This window comes from Thamnophis sirtalis, unplaced genomic scaffold (genome assembly GCF_051295495.1).
Source record: "Thamnophis sirtalis isolate CommonGarterSnake01/CBP01778 unplaced genomic scaffold, rThaSir2_p1.2 scaffold_7, whole genome shotgun sequence".
Lineage (NCBI taxonomy): Eukaryota > Metazoa > Chordata > Lepidosauria > Squamata > Natricidae > Thamnophis > Thamnophis sirtalis.
The window spans coordinates 38783224-38809398 of record NW_028261387.1 but is presented as its reverse complement, the minus strand read 5'-3'; the positions used below and the strand labels follow the sequence as shown (position 1 = coordinate 38809398).

The 26175-nt window shown below is 41.9% G+C and overlaps 1 protein-coding gene across 9 annotated transcripts in view; it reads left to right on the top strand.

Annotated features, from left to right (window-relative positions):
* MAST2 (microtubule associated serine/threonine kinase 2) overlaps positions 1-8704 on the top strand; it is a 265612-nt gene extending 256908 nt beyond the window's left edge. For all 9 annotated transcript variants that reach the window (XM_087719741.1, XM_087719738.1, XM_087719740.1 and 6 more), the window contains 3 exons: positions 1507-1643; positions 2118-2305; positions 3451-8704. In XM_087719741.1, coding sequence (XP_087575867.1) covers positions 1507-1643; positions 2118-2305; positions 3451-5540 — 2415 coding nt within the window. In that variant the 3' untranslated portion in view covers positions 5541-8704. The remainder of the gene's footprint in view (positions 1-1506; positions 1644-2117; positions 2306-3450) is intronic.
* The last annotated feature ends 17471 nt before the right edge of the window (positions 8705-26175 follow it).

The window sequence follows — 26175 nt, the reverse complement described above, 5'->3', positions numbered from 1 at the left end:
TGTAAGCGTTCCAAATACCATGTAGAATCAAATCAGAATCGAAGGCAAAACTATGCTTAAAGTTCCAATTTAATAAAGCAGGCATGTTGGCACATAGCTATGGGGATCCCAACTCTGGAAGTTACATCAGAATCCACACAGTTAAAAGTTCATGATCTTGTCCCCACACCCACAATCCATCACATCGTCCAATCTTCTCCTTCCATGCTGCCGTCCTTGCCCAGTTTCTTCCGGTCAGGCATGGAAGTGTGGAAACAAAGGATGACCTTGACTTCTAGCAAAGAATGAAAAACAACACATTCCAAAATCCTACTCCTTCTAATCCCCCCTCCCATTGACTATACTTAAAGAAACAGCATAATTAAATAAGAGAAAGTGTGGCAGGCCAAAATTCTAAAAGGAATATAAATGCAGGCCTGACAGTAAGATTCTAGTCTTAATAAAAATTATCCAAAGTTAAATATTGTTTGATTATTTTAGGTTATTACTGTGTAGTGTATTTATGTGCAGTTATTTTTGCTTTCTTTGTAAATTACAAAAGTCCTTCAAGGGAGTATTTCCAATTCAGAATTACTGTTTCGTCCTAGTCTTCAAATAATATCTTTTTTGGGGGGGGGGGGAAATCTTTACTCATTTACAAATAATAGGAAGTAATAATAGCTGATTAATAACAGTTTGGAATATTTTCTGGAATACATCCTATTGAATAATACTCATTGATAAGTAAACACACCATTTCTTCATGGGTTATATTGTAATATGTCTCTTCATTTTAGTCAGTTAACTTGTCTAGATACTTGCATTGGAAGGAATTGAAAAAGGTATTTTGAATCTTAATCTATGATAGTTTCTGATTCTTAAGTTCTTTAGAAGAAAAGAGAAATCCAAAGATGAAAACAAGAGGCTGTATTACAGTTAGGCATGCAACTTGATCAGAGGTGGGACTCAATTTTTTTTTAATACTGGTTTTGTGGGTGTGGCATAGCTTGGTGGGCATAGTTTGGTGGGTGTAGCAGGGGAAGGATACTGTAAAATCTCCATTCCTTCCCCACTCCAGGGGAGGGTTAATTTAAAATCCCCATTTCTACCGGTTCTCGGAACTACTCAAAAATTCTGCTACCATTCTCCAGAACTGGTCAGAACCTGCTGAATGCCACCTCTGTGCTTGATAGAATTTCTAATGTGATGCTTCTGGTGATACGCTATATCTTCTGGGTACTCTACAAAGATTATATTGGATTAATAGCATTTTACATTCACAATCTCTTTAGCTGTCATTCAACTAGAAAAACCATTTTTTAATCAGTGAGAAAAGTGTGATTCAAGAAATCCCTCTGGTAGCACTTTCTAAAGACAAACTATATTTTGAAAGGAAGAGACCAGATCAAAAGAATTTAAGTCATTCATTTACAAACTGGTATATTCCCTTGCTTTCATATCTGAATGTACCAACCATATAAAGAAATGCATTTTAAAAATGAGAATATGTGGTTTTCTTTCTACCAGAGTGGAAATAAAGTGTCCATATCCACGACACCTTTTGAGAACACATCAATCAAATTGGGACCAGCTCGGAAGGCCAGGTATAAATCAAAAATGGCTAGAAGGAACAAGAAAAACAAAACAAAAGATGGACAGGAAAGGTTTGTAAAATTGAAGTCATTTATAATAATAACTGTAGTATGGGTAAATAAATGTTATTTTTATGTTACAAAAGTTACATGCTATCAAGAATGGATTATATCCAGAATTCCTCAAACTATAATTAAATGTTCGTTATCGTGCTTTAATTTTCTACCCCGTTTCTTATTATTTCTTGTATTTTATTAAAAATAACTCTTATTTATAACTTAATATAAATAATGAACTAATGACCCCTTATTGATTACATTTGGTTTCTATGGAGATTCTCAGTCATCCAGGTTATGGTTGTCCCAAAGATGCTTTTTCAAGAGGCAACTGGACTTTCTTCAGCTGAAAAAGCTTCTTGGATGAGAAGCAAAACGTCTTCAAAGAAAAAACCAGAAAGTTCCAGTTGCCTCTTGAAAAAGCACCTTTGGGATCTCATTGGGTTGCTTCTCTTGCTAGTGATTACCCTTATTTTTTTATTTTTCCAGTAAGAAGAAGAGCTCATTATTCAGGAAGATTACCAAGCAGGCCTCCCTGCTTCACACAAGTAGAAGTTTATCTTCCCTCAACCGTTCTCTGTCATCTGGGGAAAGTGTTCCTGGTTCACCTACGCACAATCTTTCTCCTCGTTCTCCAACACAAGGTTACCGATCTACTCCTGAGCCTGCACATTTAGGTAAAAAAGGAATAGAAGGCAGAAGACTTGAATCAAATACTTTCAACTAAATGTGTTTTCTAAAACTGGAGGGTAGTGGGGGAATAAACCACACGAATTCTCATTTCTCAACAAGAAATGACAGCTGCAAGCCAATTGACAGTTTGTGGTGGCATCTTTAAGATCCCAGGAAAACATTAGCCCAAGCAACTAGTGAGGCTGGTTGCTAGTTGCAGGAACGGTACACAAAGGAATTTATTAATGTGAGAGTAATATATTAAGCTTTTAATATTTAAGAAGCATAATATGTTAGATATCATGAAATACTATTTTAGGGTGATTTTTGCAACTTGTACTTTTAATTGCTATACAATACAATTGCTATATTGTCTTACTTTTTAAAATACCCGATTCACTTTTTAATATACCATATTTTTCAGAATAATAAGACGCACCAAGATTTTGAAAGGCAAATTAAAAAAAGTTTTTGCACTTTGCAGATCTCCCAAAAACGGCCTGTTTTTCGCAAAAACAGGCCTCTTTTGTTTCAAAAAAGAGGGCATGAATAGCCTTTAGAAGGCTTATAGAGTGTTCCTGGAGGCTGCGGGGGTCCGTTTTTCGCTCATTTCTGTCCTCCGCAGCCCCCAAGAGCACTCTTAAAGCCTCCTAAAGGCTATGTACGGCCATTTTGGTGAAGTGGCAGGGTTTCAGGAGGCAAAAAAAGTGCTGTATTCAGTGTATAAGATGCACCCAGATTTGCAGCCTCTTTTTTGATGGAAAAAGACTGAGTGGATGCATTAACAGTTAAAATTATAATATGTATATGAATAAACAATTCATTTGGAGGAAAAGTCCTTTTGTACCCCAAAGGTTAGGATATAATGTAGAGTATATAACCAATATAAATAAGCAGAAGAACTAGAATATGTAGCTGCTAATGAGTGTATTTTTCAAAAAGTATATTTAGTATGAGAAAAAAAGAAAGCCCTCCAAAAGACAACTAAGATATACTATAAAATAAATACTATAAAATGATATCAAAGTGCAGTGCTTTGATAAAGTATGGTTGATTACACTTTATTGTTTTGATTGCATTAGTCTTCATTTTTCTAAATTCAGCCTCACAATGCTTGTGATTTACCATTCTCCTCTTTTGATGTTCACAGTTGGTGGAAATTCTTCTCAGAGCAGTTCGCCTGGTTCCAGTGTTCCCAATTCTCCAGCTAGTTCAGGGCATATCAGGCCCAGTTCATTACATGGTCTAGCCCCAAAACTTCAACGACAGTATCGATCTCCAAGACGTAAATCAGCTGGAAACATTCCTCTTTCGCCACTAGCTCATACACCTTCACCCACTCCACAATCCACATCCCCTCAGCGTTCCCCTTCCCCTTTGCCAGGGCATTCAATTGGCAGTTCAAGCATCATGCATTCTTTTCCAGTAAAGTTACATTCCTCCCCTCCTTTGGCCCGGCAGATTTCTCGGCCGAAGAGTGCTGAACCACCAAGATCACCACTGTTGAAAAGAGTCCAGTCAGCTGAGAAACTGACCTCTTCCCTATCTTCCTCAGAAAAAAAGCTCCCCACTTCACGTAAGCATAGCTTGGATATTTCCCATTCTGAATTCAAAAAGGACATGCTTCAGAGAGATCTGGGTCTCCAAAGTTGGCAAGAGTCAATGAATGAAACATCTGGAGTTAAAGTTGGGCCAGCAGAAAAAGGGACACTCCAAAAACCTTCTTCCCGAAAACTTGGAGCCATTCGACAAGATAGGGTAGAAAGAAGAGAATCTCTACAGAAGCAGGAGGCCATTACAGAAGTAGATTCTTCTGAAGATGAAACTGATGAAGGGTCAGAAGATAGTCAAGATGGGAAAAGATTGGATAGGCCATCCTTCATTAGAGAACACCAATTTTGTAATCTTTTCACTGAGGATGTAAAGCCTTGTTCCAGATTAGAAAGCAAAGATAGCATGGAAGATGATGCTTTTCTTCCAGAAGAACCAAAAATGGGCAATGTGCAGAGAGAGGTAAATCAACCACAACAAAAAAATGTGGAAAGCTCATTGGTGACTGGCATAAATGAGTCCCAGTCTGAAATTTGTGCAAAAGCTTCCTCTACAGGAAAACCTGAGGACTTTGAACCAATACAGTTAATATCAAAATGCAAGACAGCAACAGAATCAATACAAGGTAAGAATGTTGTTGTTCAACAATGCACCTGTTTTAAAGATTCTGAAGATCCTAAGGAAATACAGATTGTCCAAAAAAGTACAGATGGTCCAGAGCAGACGAAGTGCCTCCCAGTAAGATTCCGACAGTTTGGTCAAGGTGACTGTTCAGAAATAGCAGGTGGCAAAAATAATACAAAGGAATCCGCTTCTGAAGAAGCCACCTATCTGTTATTTCATGACAAAATGCCTTTGTTAGCACTTGCTTCTTCTTGTACAACTAACACGAGCTCTCTTCCATTAGTAAGCCAAATAGACTGCGAAGACGCATCTCAGAATTGGGAGTATCAACCTATGAAGGATTGTAGTATTGAGAATCTGACAAACTTTGGCAAAACTTTTGAACAAATGTCTCCTAAAGTTGAAGAACAGGTTTTGTCTTCTGTAGTGGGAATTCCAAAACACAAAAGTCACCCAAGTGATAAAAACCTAAGTTGTCCTACAGGCAGTACAACATTTATGCTTGATTCCTCAATTGAAAGTGGAAAAACAGTTTGTCCCGCTCATTTGACAAGTGCAAGGAGTACTTTAAATGCAGTGGGATTGAACATCTCTAGCTCAAGAAAAGTAGAAAAAGATAGAAAAGATAAAAGCCTGTTCAAACAAGGCTCAAAGGAGACACTACTGGAAGATCTGAATCCAGAATCAACCAAAACATTCAATATAGGTGGCCTCATTAAAATTTGTGATTCTCACATTACATCAGAAAGTCCACTTTCTTGGGAGTCAGAATGTCAGATAATACCAAAACAGTTGCAGCCTGGTATATCTGACGCTTCTGAAATTTTGGAAGAGAGATGGCAACTACCTCTACTTGAAGTTCAAGCAGATGGAAATTGGAACATGAGGATTTCTTCTGGACCAGATGATAGTTTGAGTTCAAAAAAGGAGACTACTCTAGTGCCAGGAAAAATCAGTGAGGCTGGAGGTCAGTCCCAAACAAAAGACTTTCTGCGGTCAAAAGCTGATGCTGTGAAAAAGAATATAGCAGCATCTCCATTCAGAAACAAAGACAACATTAGTTGAACTCAAATATAAATCAAGAAACCTATTCATCTATTTTTTGTAGATTTGTGTTTCATCTTCTCACCTTTTTCCATTGCAATTCTATTTTTGTACACAGCGTTTGTCATTTAATCCCACTTTACAGGGTATCTTTAAAGCAAAATCACCCTTCCTTTTCCTTTTAATTCTGAGCATCCTGTGCATTATCTTTTAAGTGTTCTCCCCCTACCTCCAAATGTCTGTTTTATTTACCATATAAGGCTGCTTGTTCAACAATGATACATTTTGACACTAGCTCCAAGTGTTTATCCTTATATCTAGTTTTTAATGTCATTACCTTGATAGGGATGAATAAATACAATTTATGGATTCTTTTACAATTCTTAATGCCACTGCACACCTTTTTTCTTACATAGTTGTTATCTCCCACAACTATCTGTGGAGGAAGCTTGTTAGCTAATGCAGTGGAGTAGTATCTTTTTTAAAGGGGCTCACTTGAGCAATCTGTCAAAATAAATTTTGGGTTTTTGTTCTTATTCGTTTTTTTCTGTTGCCTTAAAAATAGTATGACACTCCATCATTGGGGAATTTTTAATGTTAGTTGCCTTACCAATATTACCTTGCTCAGAGCAAGCAAATATTTAAAAAGAGGTACAAGGTACTTCCATTACTGTAGCTCTAAGTGTATTAGCAGCTCCCCTAGTTTTTAGCAGCTCCGTAGCACAGACATGGAGACGGTGAATATCTGAGACCATCCCACCTTAATCTGTGGCTTATGGTTGGTAGCAGAAGAAGTTAACATCCGGCAGGAAAGTTCTGCTTGGATTGGAACAACTGGTAACAAGATACTGTATTTATTGGTCAGGGAAGGGCAGAGATGAACCACTTAAAAGCAAAGTAGCCCTTATAGCTTCAATGAATAACTATTCAGGAAAAATCTCCAGTATCATGCAAATGAACTATATTTTAGTTGCTTCATTTACTTACATTTCCAAAATGCCTATGCTTTCTTAGAATCCTTTTGATACTTTTTGAGAGTGCAACATTGTTTGGTGCTTTTTAAAAAAAATAAAAAATAAAGACAGCTAAAACTAGAACACTGCACTGATACTATATACTCAGTAAAGCAATAGAACATTTCAAGATTATTACTTATCATCATTTAAAGGCAAAAGTAGGTATTTCAACCTCCCCCTGCAAAATACCTGTGAATTTAACTCTTTAACTCCCTTGTAACAGAATATATCTATATGTGTCAACAGACAAAATAATTACTTTTATGGTCTGAAAGCCTACATATGCTGAAGTGATCACATGGTGTATGAAATAATTCTCAAGGGTAAACCTTGTAGTGAATTATAGCTTCATTATTCTGCCATGTTGCCGTGTTGCAGATATCAACTCTTCCTGCACCATTTCTGTTTTCAAAATTAGTATTTACTTTTTAACTGGGAACATTTTATTCTTTAAACTCTTACTAACTTCATCATCACATTTCAGGTATCTTGTATCCTCCCCACCTTCCTGCAATATTTAGTACCTAATTTTTTAACCTTGATTTCAGTTTTGGACCAACTTATTTTTGAGCTGGTATTGTTTTAACATTAACCACTCTTAAGTGCATGATGTGTGCTTGAATGCGTGTAAAAGAAGAAACTCCCTGTGTATGCGGCAGTGCTATAAAAACCCTTTGACTTTTTCATATATTAACTTGAAGCTTCTGAATTTCTCCAATAATATTACTCATAATAATCTCATGAGATATAATTGTCTACTCATCCTGCCACTTATGCACATAACTAACGTTATGCACTGTCCTTCAGGCCGGTTTTTTTAAAAAAAATATCCTTTGTGTTTTACAATTCTGTCACTTTGCTGTACTGCTCTCCAATAGACAAGTATATTTAGGAAAAAGGGATTGTTGCTAACATGAGCTGATGACTTAGCCACTTAGAACTTGAATAATGTAAACAAACAAGATTATAATTTACACTATATTAATTTGAGGCCTGGGTCATATAATGTACGTTGTAGTATTAGTATATACAAAAACAGCCAAAGGATTTGCATCTCTGTTTAGCCTACATAGGCTAGTACATGTATTATCATTTAGGTATTACCTTTTTGATATGCCTTTTTTACTATAACCATTATAACCTCTTAAAGGCTGCAGAAGTCTTTTCTTTCACCACTACTTTTCCAGCTATGGCTCTATATTAATAACAGAGATAAAAAGAAAGGAAGTTCCATTTAGGCTCCATAGCAGAAAGGAAGAGAGAGAGGGGTGGGTGGGCAATTGTGACAATCACGATGCCACAGAGGATAAAATTCAACATCTTAAAAGCACTTGGAAGAATCAAGCCTGCAGCGCCTGTGGCATGTAACGGAGGAATAGAAAATATTGAGGGAAAGACATTCTCTCTATTTGTGATCCAGTTAAACCATTTGGTGATGACTTGGTTGGCCAAATTTCCATGTTTTATTAATATGATTTTAATAATTCTATTTTAGGCATAACATATATGAACTAACCATCTCAATACACTGTTTGACCGGTTCCTCTTTGTTTCGATATCTAAAGATCACTTTTTTTTCCTCAGCCAACCTTAAAAGTTTTCATATGCAGCTGATGTATTTGATAATACTTCACAGAATCCAAGATTACCAGATTGATATTTAGTGTAAATATTAGACTTTTAGCCTTGCTAAAAACCACTTCTGGAGAAGGATGCCTAAGGTTTTGTGGTAACGGTTATGCTACAAGAATGCTCACCATACAACAGGGTACGAGGAATGACTTGCGAGTTTTTTTCCTCATTATCACTGAATTAAGATGTGATTTGGAATTTTTTGTTTGTTATTTCCTGTGGGGGGAAGATACAGTCTTTCTCCAGTTCTGTCTTACGGACATGAAGGATAATGCTGTACTTCTAGTAGATGATTTTACGGCTCTGTGTGTGTTTACACTGTGTGTTGATTTTGGTTGTTTTGGAGGATGTGAACTCAGTTCCATGCTGAGTTGTGTTTTCAAGCTTGAAATCTGACAAGCAGAGGGTGATGTGGAATAGAACTGTTTTAGAAACTTGAATAATTGCCACATAATATAGGTGCAATAATTTTTATCCATGTTGTACCTGCATGTTGATGTTCAAATATTCTGAAATACACTTCATTTTTTACATAAACTCGTGTTCATCTCTTGACTGAATTACCTTTCTTCAAGTATTTTCTGGTAAAAATATTGCAATAATATAATCATCACTATCTTGTGACCACTTTGACACAATTGATATTCACAGACCGAGATTTTATCAACTGGTAAGTTACCACAATGTGTATACCAGTTGTGTTTAAGTATCTCAGATTGGTTTGGCCTTAATATGCATCCATTCATGCTAAATATCTATGATTTAGAGGTAATATTTCTAAGGATAACCACTTCTATCAAAAGTTGCCAAATGCCAAAACTTTTTGCCTGTTTTCCCACAACATTATGAAGCATATACCTTATTCTTCAAATATTCTTAACTTAATTAATTATTCTTTTTGTCAATTACTTACCATATTCATGTTGCTGCTTTGCACATTCCATACTCCCAACTGCATAACTCATGATGGGATGAGAGAGAGCAGTTGATCATAAAGGAAAGGCAACCATTAGATGGCAGCTAAAACAAGAAAAAATAACACTCATTGCATGCTGTCATTTGGTGCTTGTCCAGACTTGTGTACCCATCTCTTGTAACTTGTGTTAAACTATTTGTCACATCTTTAGTTTATTAATGCCAAAGTGATGCTAACCCATGAAATGGGCCCATTGTTAATCATGAGATTCCGGAAATAAAGATACTAATACTGTTTGGATGAGATCAGCATTTCAAATAATATCTGACCATTGAAAAACCCCACTAAACACAATGGATACAAGTAATAGGATGAAATAACAGTGGCAGCAGGAACATGAGAGAAGTGCAACCCATTTTTCACTTTGACATCAGTTGCTTTCCTGCTGTGATGACTGGGATCACAGCCACAGTTTCTCAGGAGTGCTCCATAGCCTAAAGGGCTGTTCTGAAGTAGCTCTTGTTTTTCCAAATAAATTAACAATCAGTACTGTTGGCACACAGTGATATCCAAAACATTGGGATTTCTGACCAGACTAAATTTTACCAGAAAAGCAACATTTTCCCCTTCGGTTGTGGAAAGGGAGCAACTTCATAGTTTAATATGTTAATTTTAAACATATTCCCATTATCTGCTTGCAAGATCAGAGTACATATCAAGTGATAGTTTGTCTAAATCCTGGAGTAATGGTATTTGTACTCCAGGATTTAAACAAACTATCACTGCCTCTTCAGAAATCATTCTGTAGAAACAATTGAACCCCTGGTTCATTCAGCTTGATGCCCCCCCCCCCAATTAGGGGTGGTGGTGGCATCAAGAAAACAAGTCTCCATTCCACTAGCATCGGGAGAGAAGATAGGGGAAACAGGACATGGGAAAAAAATCAAGAATTTGACATCCTAAATAAAAGTAGGTACCATAAGAAGTTTTGTTCACTTGCAAGAGTCTCAGCAACATTTTACAGCAAATTGTGGCAGCTGTGTCAGAATTATGAATGTTAAAATCCCAGTAGCAGGTTTTCATGGTAATCCTGACTTGGACTTCTGGAAATGCATGTTCTTTTCTGTTTAGTTGGCTATCTCCCCCTTTTAAAAAAAATCTTGTGTTTCAATAAATGTTAAACCTCTTCATCAAAGATTATTCAAGCTCTCCCTCCCTCCCATTTTTGGATATTGACCTGAGAGTTTGAAGAAAATACTTTTATTGCTGCTGAAAATCAGTTATCGTTGGTTTTTTAAAGAGACTTACAGGAAGACCTTGATAGTTTCAAAGTAACAGACATGTATTCATATTTAATATGAGGTTATTTCATGTATTTTTCTGGACATCTGGGATGATTTGAAGACAACACTGGCTGTGTTTATTTGTCTGCCACTTTCACATTTGGACACTGGTTGATTTTGACTCACATTTACACCGTGCAACTAGGAAAGACAGTAAAATGTGGGTGAGTCAGGTTTAACATGGCAGTAAGCAATGTGATGCCGCAGATCTCATGAGTCCATCTCAGATGGTGGTGCAGCTCCATAGTCATATAATATTTAATATAATCGCTCCCACTTTTACCCAAATTATACCTTCAAGGCTTAGAAGGGGCATGAATTGTCTTGAGTTTATAAGATTACTGCTGAAAATCAGTTATCGTTGGTTTTTTAAAGAGACTTACAGGAAGACCTTGATAGTTTCAAAGTAACAGACATGTATTCATATTTAATATGAGATTATTTCATTAAGATGTACAGGCAATTTGAAGATTGAATTTCTAAAACATGAATTGTCCATACATTATGATGGAAAGGCATTAAACAGCTGCAACCAATTCCTTTTTTGCCTGAGTAGAATGAAAATTGCAGGGTAGGTTGACCATTAGAGGATCTCTATCCTGCAGATTTTTAGCTGGATACCTTAAAAACTGCAGTACAATAATCTTTTAAAATTATTCTGTCTATATTAAATACTTGCAGGTGTTAAATCTGGATATACAGATGTTGATACTTCAAATTGCAGTAGGCCAGCTTCCCATTTAATTTTTAGGATTAAATTCTTTAAAAATGAGCAGTAAGGAGTCTTGTAGTTACCAATGGTAATCTTCAGGAGCACCGCATTGACATCCTTATACCAAGTACTTTGTATAAATACATTCATTTTGCAAATACATTTAATAATTTAAAAGCCTGCATGAGACATTTACATTTTCAATAGGGGCAAGTATTTTTGAGCAGCCTTTGAAATATAATAGTAAAAACTGCAATCTGGGAGTCCTCAATTTAACATCACCATTTGTTTAACAACCATTTGAACTAAAGACACTGCTAAAAATTGTGACATATGACTGGTCTTTGCACTCGTGGTTATTGCAGTGTATGTGATCAAAATTTGGGCAGTTGGCAATCAGCTTGAATCTATGATGGTTGCAGTGCTCTGAGTCACGTGACCTTCTTGGGGGTTTCTGATAAACAAAATCGATGGGGGAAGCCAGATTTGCTTAATGGTCATGAGATTCACTTAATGACCACGGTAGTTCATTTAATGAGTGCGACAAAAAGATGGTAAAATGGGACGTGACATCTTTTTTTTTAAAAAAAAAAAGATATTTTGTTTTTAAAATAGTGGCATAAAGCAGTGAAAAAGCAAAAACAAAAAAAATCAAAGAAAAAAGCATTTTTTAAAAAAATGAAGTAATTTTTAAATACACACACACATATATACAGACATACAATATATACACATGCATAATGTATATAAATATATTTATTTATATAAGTGTTATGTCAAAGCACCTGGTATGCCCAAATATGGGAGGGAGCATACTGCTTCCCTTTTTTGCCTTTCAGCGCCACCCTAGGAGCCTTCCAGGCAGGTATGGCTAGCTGATGAGAGCTAAATAGCTTGAAATAGATCTATACTAGTCTCCCTTTATTTATTTATCAGCACAAATGCAACACAAAAATGGTTTCCTGCCTGGAAAGGCTCCTAGGGTGGAACTGAAAGGCAAAAAAGGGAAGTAGTATGCTCCCTCCCATATTTGGGCATACTAGGTGCTTTGACATAACACTTACTTATTTCCTTGGCTCAGCTGATAAGGGAGGAGAGCTTGTGGCTTAGTGGCTAATACAACTGCCTAACATGTAAAAACATCCCAGATTCAAATCCCAGTAAGAGTATGGCTAGTTGATGAGAGCTAAATGTAGCTTGAAATAGATCTATACTACTATTTATTTATTTATCAGCACAAAAGCAACACACACACACACACACACATACACACAAATAATTTACTTTTAACGTATTATATTTTGTATAAGTCCCACCATTCATTATATTTATCCATACAAAGTTTACATCTATAGGCAATCCATCACAGTTGACAAGCACAATCAGGTCCTCAATCCACTGAGTGAAAGGGGCCATACATTTTATCTTTCCAATGTGGTGATATCAGTCCTTTGGCCCCAGGAAGGGCACAGAAAATCAATTTATGTTGTCCGCTCCTCAAATTCCAAATGCTAGATTTGTACTACAATATCCTTTACTTCTTTTGGAAGAAAGTAATGAATTATATAAATATCATGATGATAATCTTTTGAATTACCTATTTAGTACTTGGAAATCAGGTATGATTCAATTAATGGCCACATTGTTTAAGGATGGAAATTCTGGTCTCAACTGTGGTAAGTCAAGGACTACCTTGTATGAAATAAGTGCACTACGAATGATGCCCTAGTCATGTGCCTAAGCGTCATGGCTAAATTGAAGTTAGAAATATTTCTCAACCTACCACAACTTGGGTTTTCACAAAGAATCTTGATGCACAAAATGTTCCTGAAAATGGGTTTAATGGATAGATCCTTGTGTGGATGTTTTCCAAACATCAGAAATAATGCAGGAGACTAATGTGAAACAGCAAGATCTCTACCATCTTTATGTGCTGTTACAGGTATGATCATAATACTGAAAAAGTAAAATAACAACTTGCAATCAAATCATTAATTGTAATAAAAGGAACAATTCTCTATCCTTGCAGAAGAGGGCAGCATTGTCTAATGGAAGTAAGAACTAACATTACAAGATTTAAAATCCAGCTTGGCCTTTTCATTTGTTAGGCCTAACCAAAATGCCACAAAAAAGGGTTCAAACGTAAGAGTTTTGCAGAACTTGATTGATTCAGGGAAAAAAAAGAATGCATTGGTTCAGTCCTAAAAAAAATAAGTTATTTTCACCTCCATCCTCTGGATTTTCAACCACCTGATGAAACATGGCAAACTCTGGAAATCTATCCAGGAGAATCTGGAACATGCAAGAGTTAAAAGAAACCTTTTAAAAAAGAGTAGTTTATATATGATTTACTAAATCATAGCCACATGCAAGACTGGGACTTCTTGGAAATATTACCCTCTTGCTAGGGAGATACAAATCTCAGAAAGAAAATAAAGATAAGGGGGAAAACGTGAGAAAGATTTTAATCCATGCCATTTTGAGCTGTGCCCTTTCCACTTCTTTGTCATTTGGTTAAGGTGACCAGACGTCCCGATTTTGGTGGGACAGTCATGATTTCGCACAATTTGACCTGCGTCCCGGGGCGTTCTTAAAAAGTCCCGATTTTTGTGACCGGACCCGGAAGTAAGCCTGCCCCGCCCCCAGCTCTGTATACCTGTCCCGGCCGGCTGGTATTTTGTCCCTTCTGTCTTCCCGTTGCTCAGAAAAGCAACTTCGGGAAGGTCCTTTGCTAGCAGGCAGGTTCTAGGACGCCTGCCGCCACCAAAGGACCTTCCCGGAGTTGCTTTTCTGAGCAATGGGGAGACAGAAGGGACGCAATCTCCTTTCATTCTCCCTCTGCCTCATTCACTCGTTCGGGCAGCAGAGAACGAAAGAAAATTGCATAGCCAAGGACAAAGGAGCCTGCAGCCTCCTTCATTCAAACGTTCAGGCAGCGGGGATGGGGGGGGGGGCTTTCTCGCACGCCTTCTTTCTCTGAAGCTGCACCGGATTCAGCAAACCAGGCAGCGCGTGCCCTTGGGATTGTGCAGCAGCCGAAGAACAGGAGGCAAGAATTTGGGTGCTGCACAAGCCCACGGGCATGCCCTACCCTCTTCTCTCTGATAGCCACCTGGTTAAAAAGGAGGAGGCGGCTCCACTGGTCTGGAGCCCATCCGGAAAGACAAGGAACGCAAGGGGGATCCCTCTCCCCGCAGATTGGCTCCGGACCAGCGGAGCCTCCTCCTCTTTTTTAACCAGGTGGCTATCAGAGAGAAGAGGGCAGCGCGGTTAAAAAGATTGCCTGGTTAAAAAGGAGGAAGAGGAGGCTCCGCTAGTCCGGAGCCCATCCGCAGGGGCAGGGATCCCCCTCGCGTTCCTCATCTTCCTGGATGGGTTCCTCCTCCTTTTTAACCAGGCGGCTATCAGAGAGAAGAGGGCAGCGCATACCCATGGGCAAGAAGCGCAAAGGGGGAGCAGAACGGCTGTAATCATGTCGAGCTGCCCAGTCAAAAAACCTTTTCCTTCTGTAGAAAAAAAAGGGGGGGGAATTCCAGAGACCGACTGAAGGAGGGAATCCTCAGCCAGAGCACCCTTTGCTTCGCCACAGCAACCTTTTCAAGCAGGATCAGACTAGTTTGAAAGCCTCGCCTTCTCCTTCGGTGGGGAAATTCCTTGCCGCCCAGGCTCCGTCCCGCAGAAAAAAATCCCCTTCACTGAAGCTCGAGAGGCAAGCGCTGCCTCCACCCGCCAGAATCTCTGGAGAGAACTTTGCAACTAGTTGAGGAGCGGATAGCAGCGGACTTGAGCGTTTGCACGCATTCAGCCAAAGTCCTGCTGAGCCCCACTACTTTGGACGATCCGATGGATTTTACGATGGACGGGCACTCCTGGGAGGTGTTGAAGAAGGACAGGCAGCTCAGCCTGATCCAGGACAGGCGCGACAGCGGCTTACAAACAGAGACAGAGAGACACACACATACACAGAGTGAGAAACACACACACACAGGGAGGGAGGAGAGACAGAGAGACAGAGAGAGACAGACACACAGAGAGAATGACAGAGAGAGAGACGGAGGGAGGGAGCTAGAGGCAAAGAGCCACACAGAGAGTGAGAGACAAACAGATACAGAGAGAGGGGGGGAGGGAGGGAGAGAGAGAGAGAGAGAGAGGCTGAAGGAGTGTTTATGCACAGAAGGGGGATTTTAAAAACTTCGGAGTGAATCCAGGAAGAGGGAAGAGATGGAGGACTGGTTTTTTGCTCCAATTTCTGAGCCCCCAGCTGTTAGTGATGGAAGAGGGGGAGGACGGAAGGAAGGGGTTGCATTTTGTCAGGCTGACAGCTCATTCTGTGGCGTTTTTAAAAAGTCCCAATTTTTTTTTTAAGCATGAAAGGAAAAATCTGCAAAAAGTCACGGGAGCCCCAGGGATTGTTCCTCGCAAAGCATCATGGTCGCAGAGAATGCAAATGAAGGTGCTTATCTCCCCACCCAGCTCCATGTGCTTGTATTCAAATCAGAGTCATGCTGAGTCCCATTCAGAGGTCGGAGGGACGCTGTGCTTTTTTTTTTTTTTACCTATGTTTTCACAACCATGCAAAGGTGGATTTTGTGCTACAAGGATCTTTCTTTCTTTCTTTCCCTGTCTGCGGTTCCGATTGCATCCTTTGCTTTGGATTAAGCACCGTTTCTCATTCCTTGCAAAACTGGGGAAACGGCAGGGCTGCCTCCCTCCCCCCTTTGCGCCCGAAGAATGCGCCCGAAGAAGGTCCCGGGGATGTCCGGAATCCAGGGGACCCGAGGAGCCCAAACCTTTGCGGGGGTCGCCATTTCTGAGCGACCCCGGACAGTGCGATCTCGAAGGTCTGTGAACTGCGAGCCGCCCGCGTTATCCGACAGTGGGGGGGGGCGGCGTCGTGTCAGCGTTTTCCGATCCAGGCGATTTGCTCTGGACTATTGAGCCACAGTACTGGGGTTCTACGGGACTACTGCCACCTTGGAAGGAGAGAGAATTTCTAGGACCAGCCCAGCCCCTTGCAGGGGTCACCGTTTCTGGACGCCCCCGGGCTTTACAACTTTGGGGTTTTAGGTTCCGTGAGCTGTTTGTATTACTTGGCGGTGGGAGGAGTAACATCACGCCGGCTGCAACGGTGGTGGCTTTTCGCCTCCCTGCCTGGCTTCTCTACCTGGCTTATCGAACTTTTTCTACCAGGCTTACTGAACTGCCTCATTGGGGCTGTGTGAGATCATCATCGTCTTGGAGGGAGAGAGAACGTATCGGAGCAGTGTGGGGACTGAGCAGAGTGGATGGGTGGTTTCCCCCGATGCTGCACCAGCCCCTCCAGATGGCCCCTTTTTCCATCCAGCCTTACTTCCCTCCCAGCATTGCCTCCTCCCTTCTTTATCCCTGCCCAGTCAGGTGGCTCCCTGGACGCATTTTATTTCCTGCCTCCCTTTGCTTCGGTGAGGCTCGGCTTTGTGTCTTCCACGTACCATCTGGCGCCCCCTTATGGTGGGTTCTTAAACTCCAGCCACATCTGATTGTGGTGTTTGGTTACCCAGACTTGCTAGCTAAGTTCCATCTGCCTTTGGTCCTGCTATCTCAGTTTCATCTGGTTCCAGACCTGCTAGCTCAGCTTTATTTGACTTTGAATACCATCAGTAACATTACCTACCACTATTATCCTGGGAACTCTATTTGGAGCAGCACTGGTGGAAGACGACCTCCTATCCACTTTATTTACTCCGGACTCTTTGGACTTATCCAGACCAATAGAAGAGGGGAATACGATTTACCCCCCCGTATACCTTCTCCGGACTATAACTGGACGCTAATCACACCACCTATTTTAATTATTTTAATTATGGAGAGCCATTTGGCTCTATCTGGACTCGCTTTTTAACAACTTAATAAGTGCGCAATTCTATTCTTTTCTTTCTTTTTTTTATTTCTCTATCTTTTCTTTTCTTACTGTGTTTGGGATATGTTAGGAGTATGTATGAGATCGAATGAATGATCCCACTTTTTATCATTATTACTGTTGTATTTTTGTGTTTTAATTATCACGTGGGGATTGTTTGAGTGAGTGAATGAGTATGTATGATTCGGAGGACCTGGTGGGATTTGCGGGGGCCACCGGGGTGGTTGGGGGAACTACATCCACGGGAGAGGGTCGGAGCATTGCGGTCATAACAGGGAGAGGCAGATACGGCGGGGACTTTAGGGCTGGCCATTACCGGGGAAGGAGGGTTCACTATATTACAGAGATCCCTCCTTCCGGCCCTACGAGTCCCACTCCAAGGTCAGATGGCGCGAGCAGTCAGGACCCTGGTCTCAGGCTGCTGTCGCTAAATGCCAGGTCTGTTGTTCACAAGGCTCCCCTCGTCCGGGACTTGATAACAGACGAGGGCGCAGACCTGGCATGTATTACTGAAACCTGGCTGGGCACAGAAGGAGGAGTCCCCCTCGTAGAGATGTGCCCAGACGGATTTCAGGTGCTTCATCAGCCGAGAGCCCAGGGAAGGGGTGGCGGTGTGGCTATTGTAATCCGGAGGTCTTTAGTACCTCGTAGGATCCCTGCTCCGGAGCTTGTCGGGTGTGAGTCCCTACTGGTGACGCTGGACCTCAAGGGTCAAGTGGGTCTGCTGCTTACGTACCTGCCTCCCAACTGCGTTGCAGCAGCCCTCCCCTCGCTCCTCGAGTCAGTAGCCGAGCTGGCAGTTGAGTTCCCTAGGCTTATGGTTCTGGGGGACTTCAATTTGCCTTCGCTCGGTGAACACTCTGATGGAGCGCAGGAGTTCATGGCTTCCATGACAGCCATGGGCTTGACCCAAGTAATTCGAGGCCCAACCCACTCAGCGGGTCACACGCTCGACCTCGTATTCCTCTCGGAGCAGTGGAGTTATGATCTTGGTCTGAGGGGAAATGAGATCATTCCCCTGTCGTGGTCAGACCACTGCCTACTGAGGCTAGACTTCCGGAGGCCAAACCCCCACCGTAGGGAGGAGGAACCGACCAGGTGGTTCCGCCCCAGGCGACTTATGGACCCAGTAAGGTTCCAGACGGAGCTTGGGGTTATTCCAGATGCTCTCGCCCACAGTTCGGCGGAGACTCTTGCTGCTGCCTGGCACTCGGCAGCATCAGAGTCTCTAAACCGGATTGCGCCACTACGGCCCCTCCGGGTCAGCGGCCCACGGAGGCCTCCTTGGTTCACCGAGGAGCTCCGTGAGATAAAGCGCCGGAGGAGACGCCTAGAGCACCTGTGGAGGTCTGATAGGTCCGAGTCGAGCCGGGCACTGTTGACAGCTTGCACCAAGGAGTATATTCGGGCTCTAAGAACAGCCAAAAGATCACACATTGCCTCCTTGGTAGCGTCCGCCGAGTCCCGCCCAGCCGCCCTGTTTAGGATAACCCGCTCCCTCCTGAATAGGAGGGAGATGGAGAACCCCTTACAGGGTAAGGCTGAGGAGTATGTACAGTTCTTGGCGGACAAAGTTGCTCGGTTTCGATCGGACCTGGACTCCACTCTTGCAGATCCAGCCGAGACACAGGGGAATGATCTGGCAGACCATCTCTGGGTTGAGTTTCAGGATGTTGCCTCCGGGGATGTGGACAAGGCTATGCGAGCTGTGAGCGCCTCCACCTGTATTCTGGACCCGTGTCCCTCCTGGCTGGTTGCCAACAGCAGTGAGGTGACACGAGGCTGGATCCAGGCGGTTGTTACCACCTCTCTTCGGGAGGGGTATCTCCCCACCGCGCTGAAGGCGGCGGTGGTGAGACCCCTCCTGAAGAAACCATCCTTGGATCCAGCAATTCTTAACAACTACCGTCCAGTCTCCAACCTCCCCTTTGTGGGGAAGGTTGTTGAGAAGGTGGTGGCCTTCCAGCTTCAGCGTACCTTGGAGGAAGCTAACTATCTTGACCCCTTCCAGTCTGGCTTCAGGCCCGGTTACAGCACAGAAACCGCTTTGGTCGCATTGACCGATGATCTCTGGAGAGCCAGAGATGGAGGCCATGCGTCCATCCTGGTTCTCCTTGACCTCTCAGCGGCTTTCGATACCATCGACCATGGTATCCTTCTGCGACGACTGCGGGAGGTGGGGGTGGGCGGCACTGTTTTGCAGTGGTTCTCCTCCTACCTCTCGGACAGGTCGCAGTCGGTGTTGGTGGGGGGGCAGAGATCGTCCCCGAGGCCCCTTACTTGTGGGGTGCCGCAGGGTTCGGTCTTATCCCCCCTACTATTTAACATATACATGAAACCGCTGGGCGAGATCATTCGGAGGCACGGGATAAAATACCACCAATATGCGGACGATACGCAGTTGTATCTGTCCGCCCCGTGCCAACTCAATGAAGCGGTGGAAGTGATGAACCGAGGCCTTGAGGCTGTTAAAGACTGGATGAGAGCTAACAAAGTGGTGCTCAACCCGGAAAAGACCGAGTGGCTGTTGTGTTTTCCTCCCAATAATTTGGCTAATGTTCCATCAATCAGGCTGGGGGGACAAAATTTATACCCCTCAGACAGGGTCCGCAACTTGGGAGTCCTCCTGGATCCACAGCTGAGTTTCGACCATCATTTGTCAGCTGTGACCAGGGGGGCATTTGCTCAGGTTCGCCTGATGCGCCAGTTGCGGCCCTACCTGAACCGGGAGGCCCTCACAACAGTCACTCGAGCCCTTGTGATCTCTAGGCTGGAATACTGCAACGTGCTCTACATGGGGCTGCCCTTGAAGAGCATCCGGCGACTTCAGCTAGTCCAGAATGCGGCCGCGCGAGTGATCGTGGGCGCACCACGGTTCGCCCACATAACACCGATCCTCCGTGAGCTGCGCTGGCTTCCTGTTGGTCTCCGGGTGCACTTCAAGGTCCTACTTACCACTCACAAAGCGCTCCATGGTAGTGGATCTGGCTATTTGAGAGACCGCCTTCTGCCAATTACCTCCCTGCGTCCCATCAGATCGCACAGGGTAGGCCTCCTCCGAATCCCATCCGCCAGTCAGTGCCGACTGGCGACTACGCGGAGGAGAGCCTTCTCAGTTGCAGCTCCGACGCTATGGAACAATCTCCCCGTGGAGATCCGCACCCTCACCACCGCCCAGGCCTTCCGCACGGCCCTTAAGATCTGGCTATCCCGTCAGGCCTGGGGATAAAAATCTTAGTTCGTCCCCTCCCGAATGATGAATGAATGTTGTGCTCTATTTTTTTTAATATTATGTATTGTCTTATGCTTTTTGTCTTTGTACCCCCTCCCCGTGTTTTTGTAAGCCGCCCTGAGTCTCCTCAGGGAAAAGGGCGGCCTATAAATTATAATAAATCTACCAATCTACCAATCTTTCCTTGCAGCTCCCTTGGTTGCAAAATGTTCCCCTGATTTGGTTTATACGTTCTCAGCAATGTGATCCAACAAATAGGAAAGTTTTAATAAGATCTTCTGACTTTATTTGGTCTCTGCTGCCCCCCCAACCCCGTTAGCCCTTGGGTTTTGTCCCCTCCCAAGGAGAGAGTGGGAAGGAGAGGAAGGAAGGAGGGAGGGGGGAGAAGATGGAAGGAGAAGAGATGGAAGGAAGGAGAAAAAATAGAAGGAAGAAGGAGGAAGATGGAAGAAGAAAGGAAGGAAGAAGAAGAAGGGAGGGAGAAAAGAGGGAAGGAGGTAGGAAGAGAAGGGGAAGAGAGGGAAAGAGCAGAAAGACAAAGAGGATGAAGTTGATAGGCAAGAGGAAGGAGGAAGGAAGGAAGAAAGAAAAAGGGAGGGAGAGAGGAAAGAAGAAAAGATGGAACTAGAAAGGAAGGGAGGGAGGGAGGAAAGGGGAAGACAGGCAAAGAGCAGGAAGACAGAGAAGGTGAAGGTAGATAGGCAGAAGGAAGGAAGAAGGAAGAAATAGGAAGGAGAGAAGGTGAAAGGATGGAAGGAGGAAGGAACAGAAGCGAAGGGGAAGAGAGAGATGGAAAGAGCAGAAAGACAGAGAAGGTAGATAGGCAAAAGAAAGGAAGCTGAAAGAATGGAAGGAGGAAGGAAGAGAAAAGGAGGAAGGGAGTGAGTGAGGAAATAAGAGAGGATGAAAGGAGAAAGGAAGGAAGAGAAGGAAAGAGTAGAAGATGGATAAGATGAAGGTAGATAAGCAAGAGGAATGAAGGAAGGATGGAAGGAGGAAGGAAAAAGAAGGGGTTGCATTTTGTCAGGCTGACAGCTCATTCCTAGATCGGGTTCCCCCGTCTCCCCCACCCCTTCTGCGCAAGATAACAGCAGCCCCCCAGGCTGCGAGCTCCTCCCACTACGAACAACTTTCGCTTTTGCTGCCAATGCAAGCAACCTCCTTGGCCTTTTTGTTATATTCATTTCCCTTGTAACGCACGTGTCAGCACAGCTGGCAACTCTCCTGCAGCACCTCCGCTGGCGAGGAAGAGTGGATCGGCACTGAACGACATCCCCCTCATCCCAAACCCCAGAACAACTATTGCCCTCCTGGGACGCGGCGCACTTCCTCTAACTGCAGGTCTGCAGGTGTCTGCAGGTAAGCCAAAAGGTTCTTTCTTGCTGGCCAGAAGGTTCAATCCTGTCGCCTCGTTCCTTCGAGTGAGGTGTCTCAAGGAGGGGAAAAACGTTTAGTGACCAAAGTTACAATGGCATTGAAAAAAGTGACTGATGACCCTTTTTCACACTTAGCGACCGTTGTGACCATTTTTCACACTTAGTGACCGTTGCAGCATCCTCATGGTCACGTGATCAAAATTTTGTTTGGCAACAGATTCGTATTTATGATGGTTTCAGTGTCCTGGTGTCATGTAATCGCCTTTTGTGACCTTTTGACAAAATATAAAAATTTTAATCAAGCCCGCCCCACCCCCTGGGTCAATGGTGTCCCTCTTTACCAATCTGAAAATCTGGTCACCTTACATTTGGTGTGCAATGGTTCATACTTGAAGGAATGCAATCTTAAGAGAGAAGAAAAAGTTGCCAACACCTTATTTTATGGCTAACCTAAAATAGTAATAGTAATAGTACTTAGATTTATATACTGCTTCACAGTACTTTACAGACCTTTCTAAGTGGTTTACAGAATCAGCATATTTCTCCCAACAAATTGGGCCTCATTTTACCGACCTTGGAAGGATGGAAGGCTGAATCAACCTTGAGCCAGTGAGGATCCAACTCATGACAATGAGATGAATTAACCTTCAATATTGCTTTCTAACCACTGAGCCACCACGGCTCCTGTTAGATATTAGCTACAGTTATGATGGTTTTCACCAAGGTCTTCTGTTCCGGCGGGAACAGAAGTTTAATCTTATTAGTCGAAGGGTTGCTGTCAGACTCCACCTTCGCTGGATTGTACATACTTGTTCTGTTACAATAAAGAGCTGTTGTTGCCTTTAGCCTTGTGTGCCTTTCCATTACCTGATCTAACAGATCCTAATTATAAGCAGATAGCCATGCTTATTTTTAGAAAGATACTATAGTTCCACAAACAATTAAGAAATCCTTGGGGGAGGGGGAAGAACCCTGCTACTCGATTCTTTTCTTTCTCTGTCTTACTTGAAACATCTTATTTTAAATTTCTGGTTCTCCAATGGGGATATTTGTAAATACAGGTAGTCCTCAACTTACAACAGTTTGTTTAGTGACCGTTTGAAGTTACAATGGCACTGGAAAAAGTGGCATGAGTATTTTTCACACTTACAACTGTTGCAGCATCCCATAGTCACATGATCAAAATACAAATGCTTGGCAACTGATTCAAATTTATTACGATTGCAGTCCTTCGCAACCTTCTGACAAGCAAAGTCAGTGGGGAAGCCAGCTTCACTCAACAACTTGGCAAGAAAGATAATAAAATGGGGTAAAACTCAATAAATGTCTCACTTAACAAATTTTGGTTCAGTTGTAGTTTGAGGACTTGCTCCATTTCAGAATACTCTGACTTCCAATTTGAAGTCATTCTTGTGCTCCATTTTGAATGAATGATATTAAAACAATTTCAGGCATATAAAAAGTACCAAATACCACCATAATTATAAGTTATTTTATTGAAAAATACTTGCTTGTTTAGTGGTTAAAATACTGGCCTAGAAACCACAAGACTGTGAGTTCTCATCGCGCCTTAGGCATGTAAGTCAACTAGATGACATCAGGTCAGTCTCTCTTTCACCCTAACCTACCTCAGAGAATGGTTGTTGTAAGGAAAATAGAAGAAGTAAGGAATATTAAGTATATTCAATGACTTGAGTTATTTATAAATATTAATAAAGACAGGATAAAAAATAATAATAATATGGACAATATTGGTTCTTCATAATATGATTTCTTTACTTCACCGTGTGGGATTAGTTTTATCACATCAGTAATCTTAATTTCATCATTTAAGATAACTCTATCCATACATTTTTCACACATCATGTTCAGACTGAATAAACTTCAGCCACAGATTTATTTATTTTCTTGAGAAGACTTAATTTTGACTATCCTGCATGCAAGTCAGACAGTAAATTTAAAAAGGTCTTCCAATAGTGAATTTGAGAAAGCATCTCCTGACAAATTTAACCAATTTGTTAATCAATGACTTCTCTAGAATTATGGGAAACTATAGGAGAGAAGGTAAAAAGTAGAATCACAACTCGACATAGGGAATTCTCTTATGTCACCTCTTCTGTGATAGTGTCTATGATGGCCAGACGTATTATAATATATATATATATATATATATATATATATATATATATATATATATATATATATATATATATATATATATATATATATATATATATATATATATATATATATATATATATATATATATATATATATATAATATTTCCTAATTCTAATCCAAGCATGATAGTTCAATTCTGTGTTGTGGCTATTAAAACATGCTATCAGATATCATAACCTTGATTTTTGCATCATTTTGTGTTTTAATCTGAATCAATGATTGTAATAATGCCTGAAACTCTGAGGAGCAACTCCAATGCTGGTTGATATATTGGATTTGATACAGCAAGAATCAATGTCTGGGTTCTACAGTACTTCAGGCAGATTTGCCATTAACCAGAGAAACTGGTAGACTTAATTTATATATCTACTCCCCCCCCCCCACACACAATGTATTGACACTTCTCTGCTTGCTCCGATTTAGCTTTGCACTATTTTCTTCAACCTCAGTTCAGACCATGACACTGTAGACCAGTGTTTCTCAACCTTGGTGACTTTAAGTCCTGTGGACTTCAACTCCCAGAATTCCCCAGCCAGCTGTGGGATTCTGGGAGTTGAAGTCCACAGGACTTAAAGTCACCAAGGTTGAGAAACACTGCTGTAGACTTTGCCACCATGTTGTCTCCCTATTCCAGGGTTACCTGCTGCAGCAGTGCTGAATGATTGAAACATTGGATCCAGCCATCTTGCAGTAGAATTTGAAGTGGCCCTTAATGGCACTGGGGATTTATAGTCGTACCTGAGTTATAGGGTTAGGGTCTGCCACTTGGACTCCTCCAGGACAGGATGGCCAGCCTGTCTTCCCTGTCTTCACTTCACTTCTCCTCACTGTGGCGAGGCAAGAATGGTGCCTCTTCTCCAGTCCTTCTGTGAAGTAAAAAAAAACGGATAGCAAAAACCCTACGTAGCAACGGACATCAGGACACTTTTCCCATTCCTCCTTTCTCCTTCCTGGCAAGAACCCACTTATGTTTCATTGCTGAAGCCCTGGGGTCTACTATGACATCAACACCTTTGTTCGCATCCTATTCTACTGGCTCTCCTCCAGAAGAAGGGTTCTTGAGGGCTGCCATGTTGAAGCACCCCGAGGGGGAAAATATTGCCACAACCCTAATGCAGAAATTCTCATTTGTAGGTAGGGGAAGCTATAGCTGGGGATGTTGCCATGCTGCGTTTGGACCTTTGGTTTCCACAAGTTTAGAAAAGCAATTACAGATGCAATCAGATTAATAATTAACATGAAAATTCACCCCCACCCCTCTTCCAAACCACCAGTTGAAGCATGTTTTGGAAACAAATGATTGAAAGAAAACCAGTTTTTATTCTCAAGAAGTCAGGAATTGTTCTTACCTCCTCGTTTTTTTTTCTTTTCCTTAGTTGCTACATTTAAAAATAAATAAAAAAGCATCAGGCAAAATATTCTAAAGAATCACGCATATATTGGTTCCTCGCATTGTGAAATGAAAGATTTTTGCCTTTAGGCACAGATTCATAATGAGATGGATAACACACAGGGGGCAAAATCCCACGGTGCAACTTATTTTCATAACTTTCATTTATTTCTCCAGTAAGTGATTAATTTTTCAAGCAGTGGGGGGGGGGGGAGGAATGGTTGGGGTCTTTCAGTGATGGATCCAACCTATACTTAATTGGAGAGAGCAACAGATGTAAATGCTTCAGGGAGGCAAAGAGGAATCTGTGGGCCAAAGAGAAGTGTGAACAAAGCTTAGCAACTCCTTTCTTAGAAACTGAATTTCTGCAAAGTGGAATAAATATTGGATTCAGCAAATAAACAAGTCACATCCCCCTTCTTATTTCCTGTCAAAGAAGTAGCTCATACATCTTGCATAAGGTTACCAGTTATCTGAGCAGATCAAGGAGGATGCAGACAATTGAAAAGGAGGACAAATGGGGAGGGGAGAAGTATGACACACTAACTGTTTAATTTTCTTGGCTTCTGTGACACAAATTACAGCAAAAACCTACAGGTATATGAAATTACTTTTTTTTTAAGTATCAGAAAGATTGGTTTTCAATCAAAAGTTTTTTCTACAAGTCTTCATTTTCAAGAACATGGTAAAAGGCAAAGCTTTCCCCTGTCCAGTCATGTCCAACTATAGAGGGTGCTGTTCATCTCCATTTCTTAGCTGAGGAAGCCAGCATTGTCTGAAGACACATCCATGGCCATGTGGCATGCATGACTATACATCGAAGTGCACGGAATATAGTTACCGTCCCTTTTAAGTGGTACCTATTGTTCAGACCTAGGTTTCCCAAAAGCATGAAGCTGACTCCTTGTTCCAATAAAACCCCCTTTTTATAGAGTCAGCATATTGCCACCAACAATCT